Source organism: Lachnellula hyalina (genome assembly GCF_007821495.1).
Source record: "Lachnellula hyalina strain CBS 185.66 chromosome Unknown contig00322, whole genome shotgun sequence".
Lineage (NCBI taxonomy): Eukaryota > Fungi > Ascomycota > Leotiomycetes > Helotiales > Lachnaceae > Lachnellula > Lachnellula hyalina.
The window spans coordinates 1-11315 of record NW_022157436.1 but is presented as its reverse complement, the minus strand read 5'-3'; the positions used below and the strand labels follow the sequence as shown (position 1 = coordinate 11315).

Below are 11315 nucleotides of genomic sequence, written 5' to 3'. Positions count from 1 at the left end.
CTCTTTCCCCCAAACCCTCCACCACCGCCGAACCCAGGCGCGCCCAAAGCATGGCAAACCTCTCCCGCAACTCCTCCGCCTCATCCATCTCCTCTGCCAGCGCCTTAAAACCGCGCTCCCGCAAACCGACATCCACCAAGCACAAATCCAAATCTACAGCAGACAACCCACCCCGGCAATCACGCACGGAACAGAAAATGTGGCTACAGCGCCAATCATCCATCCACGAGCCCATCACCCCCGTCGGCTACGAAGGGCTCGATCCCCGCATCAAGCTGCAGTTGGAGCGGACAGGGCTGGAGTACTTGGGTGTCAGGCGGTATCGGGATCCTGTTGGGCAGGCAGTGAAGCGCTTAAGGCAATTACCGGGGATGGAGAAGTATCAACGGATTCCTGTGGCTGCACAGAGGGAGGGAGGGAGCCCCAGGAAGCGGCTTGGGAATGGGAATGGAAATGGGAACGGGGATTATGGCTTAAGTCAGAGCTTGAAGGAGGGGAGGGGCGGTAGGGGGAGGGGGGGAAGTTACGAGGGCCAGGAACAGGGTGGAGTAGGCGCAGGGAGTGTGGATTCCGTCGCTAGGGATACTGGGGATGAGGGTGTTGGTGCTGTGCTGAGGAGTTTGTGGGAGAAGAATTATGATTTGAGCACTAGTGCCGACTGACCCCTCCACCCCCCGTTTGTTTTATACTTAGCAGCATGTATGGCGTATAATGGCTGGGCCGGGCTGGGCTCGGCTCGGATGTTTGTGGGAATAGCAATAGCGCAGCATGTTTACTTGGAGGCGTTTTATTCGGATGGGATGGGTATAAACTAGAACATCACTTAGAAGGATCTCTCCCACGACGAGCAAGCGGATAACTACCTAGTTTACTTTACGATGAATTTAAACTCGTACCACGTTCTCACTACACTTGTGACAAAGTCTATTTATCATAGTAATAGTTAGTGTTAATTAAGAAATTCCTCCGTCGTTTTCATTTCTACTTTACCAAAGACATCTACCTATTCTACTGTATCTATCTATCTCAACGGCGACCCCCCCAACCCACTCCCCTTCCCCGGCGTCCAGCCACTAGACCCGAAATTCGAGCCTCCAGTTCCCGCACTGCCAGGCGCAAGGCCAACAGGCCTCCTGACCGGCGTCGTGGGCCCACTCGCACTCCCTAGACCCTCACCCCCACCCCCACCGCCTGCAGCCAAAATCGGCGGCGTCTGCGTGCGTTCAATGAGCAGGCCATCCTTCTTCGCCGCCGGAGGTTTATAATTCAACTCCCTGCCCGTGCGATAGATATCCCCCAGAATCGTGTCCAGGATCCCTGCATCCTGGTACTCCTCCCACTTGCGATACAGCTTCAACGCCGTGCGCGCATCCTCGATACTGTCATGCGTCTCCAGCTGGATATCCTCTTTCAAAAGATACCAAGCCAAGAACGCCAGTGACAATTTGCGCAGCCGTGCTTTGACGAAGAAGAGGTCGATGGTGTCGATGACCTGTGCGCGCGGGACATGGATATTCGTCACTCGAAAATCCTGCTTGAGACCGTGGCCGAGGAATTTGCAGCCGCTGTTCAGCAAGATCCAGAGCTTCTTGTACGCGACTTTGAGTGGGACGAGGTTGTGTTTCGAGAGCCGGGGATCGAGGTCGCCGTGCACAATACCAGAGTAGGAGGTTAGGTAGTCGACGATAGGTTCTTTGGAGGCGATGTAGTCGTCGATGAAGGGGAGACCCTGGTCTTCGCCTGCGCCGCGCACGACCGAGACCCGGGCTAGGGCATACACTATGGGGCGGATCGTCTCGCGTTCGCCGTCCGAATTCATTTCGATTTCGGGTTGGCGGACGCGACGAACTCCGTGTCGAGGGCTATGATGGTGCCCTCGGCGGGTGCCTCTTGTGGGGTTAGGGGACGGTATGTTCGTTCGCCTGGGTTCATGCTATTCGGGGATCAATACTTTGGGATATTTATGGGATTATGGATGGACGTACTTGTGATCTAAATAAAGCAGAGATGTATCCAAGTTCTGCTTCCACGAATTGTCTATTCTGTTGTTGAATTGCTTCGCCTGGTATGCGATCACCGATGGGACTTTCCAGGACGTATTGAAGGTAAGAGCTTCTTTTGCCTGCATCGGCCGGACCAAAAAGTCATTGAAGAGATGCCATTGGCTCTCTTCCGGTGCCGTTGGCTGTGAGTGTGCCACTATGAAATATTAGTAGTTGCCATCTGAACGCAAAGGGGAACTTACCGTTTACTAATGAGACGAGATGTGATTTTTGATGTTGCCCACTGTCAATATCGGCGGCAAGACCAACGAGAGAGTAGACAACCATATTATGTACCCCACGTTGCAGGTGGAGTTTGAGATCATCTCCTTGGTAGCAAAAGAACTGCCCTTGGTCTACTATGACCCCTATTTCTTCGGGCAGCCAGTTAGGTGTTGACCATAGTTGCTTAGCATCAGGTGTTGTGATTGCAGCATTCAGCATGAGGACAGGCGGAACACTGTGTATTGTTTTGCGTGTTGCAAGGTTCTGGTATCGTTGACACCTGCTGCACCATCCTCGGCCTGTACTTTCACGCTCGACACTTATTTTGAGAATCTGACAGAAGGACATTTTTGGTGCCCGGGCATTTCTTACAGCGAGTTTCTGGGAACGTTAGCTTGTTTAATTCATATCGGATGAGATAATAGTACCGGTGGGGGATAAACCAAGTCATTGACGAATGTAGTCCCAGGTCGCGTATGCTCATTTCTACAACTCGCACACCGGATCGCGGTAGTAGCTGCAGTAGCCAGGATCTACTGTTGTCAGTAAACGAGATCAAAGAGGAAATGACTCGACAGAGGCATACACGGTCCAAAGCAGGAGAATAAGGGGGTAAGCTCCTAAAGTCCTGAGCTATTCTGTCCAACAAAAATCGATTCAGACCCTGAAGCATTACTGTTAGAGAAGACCCAGGGGCGTCTTCTTCTAATAGACCAAGTGGGCCAGCTATATGTATTTTTAGTAATAAACACCCGTTCAAGAATAAAATCTCATACCTTGAGGATGATTACTGAAAGTCTTCAACATATTTGTCGCCTGGCATATAGAGCCTTCAGCTTTCTCTAGCATGTCAAATAGAAAGCCCATTTCGCATAATAGACATAGGTCATTAATGCACCCGGTTGCTGTATGCTGCAATGCGGCATTCCGTATCAAGGGTGTGAAATGCATGACCTGCAATAGTGGATTTGCATATGAATTCGAGATATGGATCTCGAGTCCAGAATACGCTGTTTTGTTGTAAAAACTGCAAACAGTTAGTAATCGCCTTTCCTGCCTGCAAAGCAGTCATACCCAAAGTCAAAATCATCGACTCCAAACTTGCTGTATTTGATCTCAACATTCCGATACATTACCGGGACCTCTGCCTTCAGACTGGACAACTCAATAGCTCCAATCGAATCAGCGACATCACTAATTCGTCGCTCTGACGAGGCAACCTCATTGGCAGACTCTCGGGCCTTTTCACTTAAAAATTTGGGAGCCTGCAAACTCGCCGCCGTTTTCTCCGTTGTCCGAGTATTCTCAATTTGGTTTCTTCTCGCGTTTCTGGTGTTTGGAGCATAATCAAACCAATCCGCTCTTTTCAAAGACGACACAAGCTGCGGGTCAAGCTTTGAAGGTGGTGCCCCAACTTCAAAGATCATATGACTTGGCCAAGCAGATAGCAATTGTTCTCGGTAATATGGCATACCGATGGTATTTAGAGGTCTGCTTTTGATCAGTATTACAAGAGACCTATGAGGAGAACACTTACGTGCCGCGAGTCCAGTCTACTTGTTGTTGTGCTTCTTCTGCATCGGCAAATTCTACTGGGTTACTGAGTTCTGCAAAGCGAATTCTTGATGGGGATCCCCAAAGATGCATATAGCACTCTCCATCGGCGAGACAGATTGCCTCTCCCGATGGAGCAATTTCTACCATTGTCAAATGTGAGGAAAATACGTTTGCTTGTCTTACGTTGCTAGTATGGACATTCATAAGGTCCACGATATGCATTTGACCAAGCTGGGATACAACAATACTTGTCGTCGACATCCTTGGGTGCATCCGAACAAAGGCTGCTCCAGCAGGAAAGGGAATCGGCGGTAGAGAAACCATATTTTTCAAATCAAAGACATTGACTAGGGGGTCATGCATGTACGACTGCTGATTGCCTCCTCTAAAGGAATATCCGCAAGTAACAATGAAGTCGTGCTGGGCATCCATATCATTGATGAGAGACGCATGAGCATTCCAAGTCCTGACGATACTGAAGGTTGTCGAATCGAGGATATTGATCGAACCGCTCTGCGTGGCAGCACATATATATCGACTTCGCTTCATTTTCGTATACCGATCGCCCGTAGGTATCTACAGGTTCAGCAAGGCACTTCTCAAATTTCAGAGCTTCCACTACCTGTTTTGTAACAGTTCCCTTTTCCACATCTATCGCAAACATCTGATCCTGTAGCCCAGCCACAAGTATCTCGGACGTGCCTTTGGAAGTGTAGCTCATACAGTGAAGGTCTTTCATATCATCATGACTATACGGAGGGCATATCAGCCTTGCACAGTTTATAGGGACTCGAGGGGCCGTACGTTATATGCCATAATGGAGGACCACGCCGTAATCCCATGTGTATACTCCTCGCACAGAGTGCAATGACTCCTTTCTCATGTATGAGCAGTTGCCTCACAGGCCCTTCCCCTGCCTTAAAAGATGTATATCGCGTAAGTTCGGTGCTATAGAAGCTCGAGACTCGACCGTACTCGTTTCCAACCCAGAGCAGCTCTTGGGAAGTGTCGAAGGCCATTGTTTGAGCTTGCGAAGGGATGGCATTCTGTCCCGGTGGGAGGAGCAGACGCCCGACCTGGTAGGTAGATTTTCAGCATTTTGCTACTTGGACCTGGGATATCCAACGATGATGTCCTCGAGGCTGCCCCGCTTACTTGGGCTTTGCGGTAAAGCTCTCAAGAGCATGGGAGTCAACTTCTTTCAGGAACAGACTTACTTCCTCCCAGTCGCCATCCATCTAGTTTATCAAATGATCGCTACCAATCCATGGTTATGTGGGATAAAAATGAAGTTGTTCCATGAAATTAACACCAACCAAGCAAGCCATCAGGCCAATGCGATATGGCAGAAATGTACCCGCTGTCAGATCCAGCTAGCGTATTGCTAGGCGGTGAATGTTGCCCATGCTCTGCTACCTTATGTTCCTTCCGAACTCCAAACACCAACCTCATCCTATGCTTGCGTCAGCTCCATGTCTAAACATGGTGAGGATGCGTGCATCCCTCTCCAGGCCAAGTCGTTGAATCACTCATAAGTTTACAGTCTCTCTCGCGTTTTCCTCTTTCTATTGATTTTCTCCTTTTCTCCTACTCATCCGCCCATCATGATGAATTCCTATGACTCGGCCTTTCTGGCCCTAATAAGTGCTTGCGGTCTATTGACATGGCAGCAATATAACAAGAAAAATGAGATGTCACTAGATGATAAGGTTCTAACGCAGCAAAATGCGGTTACCCCTCGAGCGAAAGCAGAAGCATCCCAATTTACGAGGCTATTTCTTACTGTGTATAGTTTGGTGATGGCTTCAGATTGGCTTCAAGGTATGCTTGCCTTCATACTCTTCTCCGGGGACTAGCTTGCGACGCTTCTTTCAAAAACAGCTTCAATTTTCACCCGCTCATCTGTTATTCAGGCCCATATGTGTATAGTTTGTATAAAGACCAATTCGGCCTTCAAGAAAGAATAGTCGGCCTTCTTTTCGTTACAGGTTTTCTCTCTGGTGCTATCTCAGGCTATTTCGTTGGTCAATTCGCCGACAAAAGCATGGCCGCCGAACAGCGTGTCTAATATTCTGTGTCACCTATTCCGTATCATGTTTCTCAACACTCGTCCCCAGCTTGCCCGTCCTATTCTTTGGGCGAGTTTTCGGTGGCTTGAGCACCAGTGTTATGTACAGTGCTTTCGAGAGCTGGATGGTGACCGAGTTCCACAAACGCCACATCGACCAATCAGGGACGAGTTTAAGCAGTATGTTCGGGATCACGACAACTTTGAATAGCATTGTTGCTATTCTGTCGGGCGTGTTCAGCGAATGGCTCGTGGAAGTTACGCATACGAAGAGAGCTCCATTCATGGCGAGTGCTGGATTACTGACTATTGCCTTTTGGATCATATGGGCATACTGGATAAATCCCCCTTTTCCCCCTATCCTTCCTCTCCTGATTCTGTCTTCCTTGATTACTTTCAATATAGCTGACCGGACCCCCAGAGTGAAAACTACGGCAACAGTCACGACGTTGACCCCAACCCAGCAAACATCACCCCCCAAAGCATCCTTAAAACAATCTTGACCGACAAACGCATCCTAACGCTCGGTCTAGCCAGTTGCTTCTTTGAAGGCAGCATGTACCTCTTCGTATTTTTCTGGACGCCTGCCCTAAAAGCGGCCTTTAACCCCTCCACCCTCTCTCTGCCCCTCGGCATGATCTTCGCCTCCTTCATGGCCAGCGTCATGCTCGGCTCGCTTCTCTTCAACCTGCTCATCTCCAAATACCAACTCTTGTCACCCTCCCACCTGCTCACCATCATCTTCGCCATGGCTTCTAGTTCGCTGCTCACGCCGTTGCTGAGTAGGAATGAGAGTTTGACGTTCTGGAGTTTCTGTGTTTTTGAGCTGTGTGTGGGCATGTATTGGCCTAGTGTGGGGTATTTGAAGGGCAGGTTTGTGGAAGATGGGGTTCGGGCGCGGGTGTATGGGATGTTGAGGATTCCGTTGAATATTTTCGTAGTGGTTGCGCTGGGGGTAATGAGGGAGGGGGAGGCATATAGGAATGCGGTGTTCTTGGTTTGTAATGGGTTGTTGGTAGTCACTTCAGGGATATTCTATTTGATTGTTTGGGAGTGAGGGAAGATGGATAGACAAATGGGTAAAATTTATAGAAAGAGGGAAGATAGAACACTTAGGGTAGATGCCGGGTCAGAAAAAGCTGGTCTTTTGCCTGTCATGAAGCCGGGAGCAAATTTGCTTGGAGACGGGAATATACCCCTTAGACTAGTGAAATTTGTACATGCTCTGCTGGCTCCGTGGGGACAAGATTGAAATGTTCCTTTTTAGAGGAATGAATGAAAACTTCAAGACTTACCTAGGTATTGAACCCCATGTCGTTATTTGCCTGACGGTTTTAGAAAACAGCGTGTTATTTGTATAAATTCGAATTTCAGATATCCGCTGCATTGTGTCTTTATTAAACAGCAATTCAGTTCCTGGCATATTAGCCGATAGCCCTCTTCCAATCCAGAATTCACGTCATCTCAAAGTAAGGTGGGATGTGTCTTTAATTCAAATCAACCTAATGCAGCGCTATAAGCAATCTGCCTGCAAAAAGGCTCCATCAATGCAACAAAGGCGCCAGAACAAATCCTATGATAGAGCCCCTATGTCCATTGCCAAACCCCGTATCCATATAAACACCGAAACAGTATGCGTTAGAAGTAAAATTCTCATGTTCAGTTCTCCCGCCTAGCACATCTTGGGTCCTAAACCTCCTCCATCTGCCCAGCCGGCTCGTCATCGTCGTCCCCAAAGCTGCCTACGGATGACATGTCGTCGTCGTCGTCTGATTCGGCTCCAGCTTCATCCGCGGCGTCTTTGCTAGCGTACTTTATCACATATTCTACCCAAATATCAGCCTTTTTCCAGATCCCACCTGAGTCCAATAAATTAGGGGGAAATAGCCTACCCTTAACCTTCGCCTCATACGCTTTCGGCTCCCTCATTAGCAGCGCAGCCGCTTCCCCATTCAATGGATCCGTCGGGTTCGGGTACCGCAACAGCTGCGGTAAAAATACCTCGAATATATTGATCATATCGAACATCGGCGACCAAGTCTGGTTGATGACATCGAGGCACACGGAGCCGGATCTAGATGGGCGGTGTTAGTTATTTCTAGATCTGTGTGCGGGGTAGAACGTACAACTCGTCAATATTAGGGTGGAAGATGCGGTTGACGAAGCCGATGGAGGGCGACTTGTAGGGGTATGCGTCTGGTAGTTCGACGTGCACTTTCCAGAGGCCGCCTTGGAAGGGTGCTGTATTTATTCGTTAGGATGATATTTCGGCTATGGGTATAGAGGAGAAGAGGACTGACTTTCTTCTGGGCCCTTGAATCGGACGTAGAACTCTTGCCTGTATCCCGTTTGTCAATTACCCCTCCTTTATTCGATCGGAGGCCAGAAAACGTACACTGCACGCAAGGCTTGTTAGCAAAAGCTTCAATATATTTCCCGCAGACACCGGACTCACTGTTATCGTTTACCAGAGTGACCTCATAGTCGCTCATCAGCCTGCCAGATAGTTAGTACGGGTCAGTTCGGCAGGTGGTGGCGGTGGGCGTACATCCTATTGAATCATCTGTTAGCAAGAGCCCTCTTTTTTTGCAGGTTTTCCACTGTACTTACTTCATAACCTGCAGGAGTAAATTCTACGGTCAGTATTCATGACTCGCAGATCCAGTTTCCATGGTTCACTCACATCAGTCTCGATTCGTCTCCTGGGACTAGACATCTTGTCGGTTCTCTCTCGGGGTTTGGCTATGCTGTGCGCACACGGTGTCGGTTTGAGGCTTGTATCGGGTGTATGGAGGGTATTTTCCCCTTGTCTTGAAGGCTGCGAGGTACTTGTATTGGGCGGTTGGGTTGTTGAGTGTGAAATGAAGGTTGGAGGTGGAGGGGTGGGCGGGGCGGGGCGGATACTAATGGGTCGGGTCAAATGATGGAACTATCGCGCTACGATAAGACAAGCCCCTCCTCTTAATCGGCGTTTACTAGCGTACTGTACTGTACCTGAGCGAATTGTATTGGCAGTTCTTTTATTTGCTTTTATTTGCTTTGTTTTGCTTCGATTTGTCTTGACGACGTTCTTGGACTTGATAAGGGTAATGGAAGGTGCGAACGATGAGTTCATTCAAAAGAAATGAAAGCTGTAGTTCTTTCAGTCATATATGCAAGGGTGAGTTAGTCATCGTCATTCAGAGAATCACAGAGCCAACTGCAGCAATTCAAATCATGAATAGAAAGGAATAGCTTCGGAAAGTCCTGCTGGGATTTCAAGGCTCAATCTCAAGAGAAGTATTTCAGGTACGCATTCCGGGGTCACAAGTGACGGTTTATTATCCAAGAATAACACCATCTACAAAGCCGGATGCACAGGCTTAGATTTCTAGGTGGGATTATATTACAGATCTACTGATATTCAGGTTGCTGGAGTATGCAATGCTAAGTTTGAGGATAAGCAAGACTCGCAAACCATCCCTTTGCCAAATGACCTTCTTCCAACGAGTTGCGTTTCTTGTTGCTCTCTTCTTTGACCATTAGGGGGACGTCTCGTGACCCTGAGACTAGAAAGGTGTTAGCCTCTTGAGGATTCCCCGAGGTCCGATCTGACAACCTCAAGAATGTCAGTATGAGAAACACAGCGTGGGACTCATCACGACTTGATAAAATCAATTTCCCAACCTAACGATGGCCATGTTTGCTATGTTCCCCTATAACATTGCTTTGACTCATCCTAACTATAGTCTTCAAAGCAACAACAACCACGCTCTTACGCCATGTCGCGATCAATTTCTATCGTGAATAGGTCTCGTGCACCTCTTTCTCAGTATACTCGACCAGCTTCATTCGCGGCCAGACCTTTGCTGTCGCAATGTCAGGACAGATTCAGCTCTCATTCGCCCATGGGATCCTCGGGGCCAGCTCATCGAAAGAAGGTCACCCTCAATTCAATACGAACATTGTATAAGAAGGGCGAACCTATAACGGTCCTCACGGCCCACGACTTCCCCAGTGGTCATGTTGCCGATGTAGCGGGAATGGAAATAGTTCTCGTGGGGGATAGTTTAGCCATGGTGGCAATGGGCATGGAGGATACCAGCGAGGTCCTCTTGGAAGAAATGCTTTTGCATTGTCGCTCAGTATCCCGCGCAGCAAAGACCTCTTTTGTTGTAAGTCACCCCGCCCTTGCCCCGCGCTCCGGCAGCCGAATTAAAATCTAACCAAAGCCCTCAGGTTGGCGACCTGCCTATGGGATCATATGAAATCTCTCCTGAGCAAGCTCTAGAAACCGCCATCAAATTCGTCAAAGAAGGCCGTGTTCAAGGTGTCAAGCTTGAAGGTGGAATCGAAATGGCACCCACAATCAAGAAGCTCACCACCGCCGGTATCCCGGTCTTGGGACACATTGGCCTCACACCCCAACGTCAAAATGCTCTCGGTGGATTCCGCGTACAAGGCAAGACCTCAGCCGGCGCGTTGAAAGTGCTAAAAGATGCACTAGCCATACAGGAAGCTGGTTGTTTCGCCATGGTCGTCGAAGCGGTGCCAGCAGAAGTCGCAGCACTCATAACCAGAAACCTCTCCGTCCCTACAATCGGTATCGGTGCTGGAAATGGATGCTCTGGCCAGGTGCTGGTCCAAATAGACATGACTGGCAATTTCCCACCTGGACGCTTCATCCCTAAATTTGTGAAGAAATATGGAGATGTGTGGGGCGAGAGCTTGAAGGCTATTGAGTCGTATAGGGATGAGACCAAGAGCCGTGCTTATCCGGCACCAGAACATACATATCCGATTTCAAAGGAGGAGTTTGCTGAGTTTGAGTGCCTCTTAGTTGAGCGTACCTTAGATGAAAAGTCCGTTTGATCTGTATACCATGTTGTTTGTATTATGAGCGTTTTCGTGGAGGTCGTAGAAGCAATAGAGCGAGCTTTTGATAGCGCCATTGAATAGATTCCCTCTGTCCCTCAACCAAAAGCTGGCGTCATCGAATAAGTGACAATAAGCTGGTCCTTCGAATCTTTGAAACACTATCCCCAAACATCCTCAGTAAACCATAAAGGTCATCAAAAACAGACAAGAAAATATGCACTCACCCTATGTAAATTCCCCACCACCTCATCCAGCGCCGGCGCAAATGTAGAATTAACATACAAAAACACGCTGTCCCTCTCGTTCACCTTCAACTTCCTCCTCAGATACGCAACCACCGTCTCGAACCTCTGAGTACTACTAATCCGGCACACTTTCTGGTCTAGGGATGGCGCGGATCCGACGGCTTTGAAGTGCACGGTTACTTTGGGCTTGGGGAAGTCGCCGGCGGTCGAGAGCGCTGAGGCTGCGTCGCGGGGTAGGGAGTGAGGACCATGGAAGAGGCCATGGTTAGGGGGAGTCGGGCTCTTTGTGCGAGGAGTCGGGGATGGCGATTGGGGGTCAGA

At 49.0% G+C, this 11315-nt stretch overlaps 5 protein-coding genes across 5 annotated transcripts; 2 read left to right on the top strand and 3 right to left on the bottom strand.

The window, feature by feature from the left end:
* Window positions 1–1021: 1021 nt before the first annotated feature.
* On the bottom strand, window positions 1022–5062 carry PAN2 (PAN2-PAN3 deadenylation complex catalytic subunit PAN2; the record flags this gene model as incomplete). The annotated part of the gene is made up of 11 exons (XM_031153814.1): window positions 1022–1933; window positions 1982–2199; window positions 2246–2648; window positions 2696–2800; window positions 2854–2993; window positions 3044–3294; window positions 3342–3758; window positions 3805–4400; window positions 4447–4573; window positions 4629–4900; window positions 5042–5062. The coding sequence occupies 11 exons, from the start codon at window positions 5060–5062 to the stop codon at window positions 1022–1024; spliced, it is 3462 nt and encodes a 1153-aa protein (XP_031000966.1).
* A 369-nt stretch (window positions 5063–5431) lies between these two features.
* mfsd5_0 (Molybdate-anion transporter) lies at window positions 5432–6949 on the top strand (the record flags this gene model as incomplete). Its single annotated transcript, XM_031153813.1, has 4 exons — window positions 5432–5645; window positions 5738–5844; window positions 5868–6271; window positions 6316–6949. The coding sequence occupies 4 exons, from the start codon at window positions 5432–5434 to the stop codon at window positions 6947–6949; spliced, it is 1359 nt and encodes a 452-aa protein (XP_031000967.1).
* A 632-nt stretch (window positions 6950–7581) lies between these two features.
* On the bottom strand, window positions 7582–8608 carry ubc8 (Ubiquitin-conjugating enzyme E2; the record flags this gene model as incomplete). Its single annotated transcript, XM_031153812.1, has 6 exons — window positions 7582–7718; window positions 7785–7966; window positions 8019–8133; window positions 8193–8230; window positions 8284–8388; window positions 8511–8608. 6 exons carry the CDS (start codon window positions 8606–8608, stop codon window positions 7582–7584), a joined length of 675 nt encoding a protein of 224 aa, XP_031000968.1.
* A 1045-nt stretch (window positions 8609–9653) lies between these two features.
* panB (3-methyl-2-oxobutanoate hydroxymethyltransferase) lies at window positions 9654–10743 on the top strand (the record flags this gene model as incomplete). Its single annotated transcript, XM_031153811.1, has 2 exons — window positions 9654–10046; window positions 10111–10743. The coding sequence occupies 2 exons, from the start codon at window positions 9654–9656 to the stop codon at window positions 10741–10743; spliced, it is 1026 nt and encodes a 341-aa protein (XP_031000969.1).
* Window positions 10744–10844: 101 nt separating this feature from the next.
* ATG12 (Ubiquitin-like protein) lies at window positions 10845–11276 on the bottom strand (the record flags this gene model as incomplete). The annotated part of the gene is made up of 2 exons (XM_031153810.1): window positions 10845–10907; window positions 10974–11276. Coding segments are annotated over 2 exons (366 nt in total), but the record flags the coding sequence as incomplete, so codon positions are not given.
* Window positions 11277–11315: the final 39 nt, after the last annotated feature.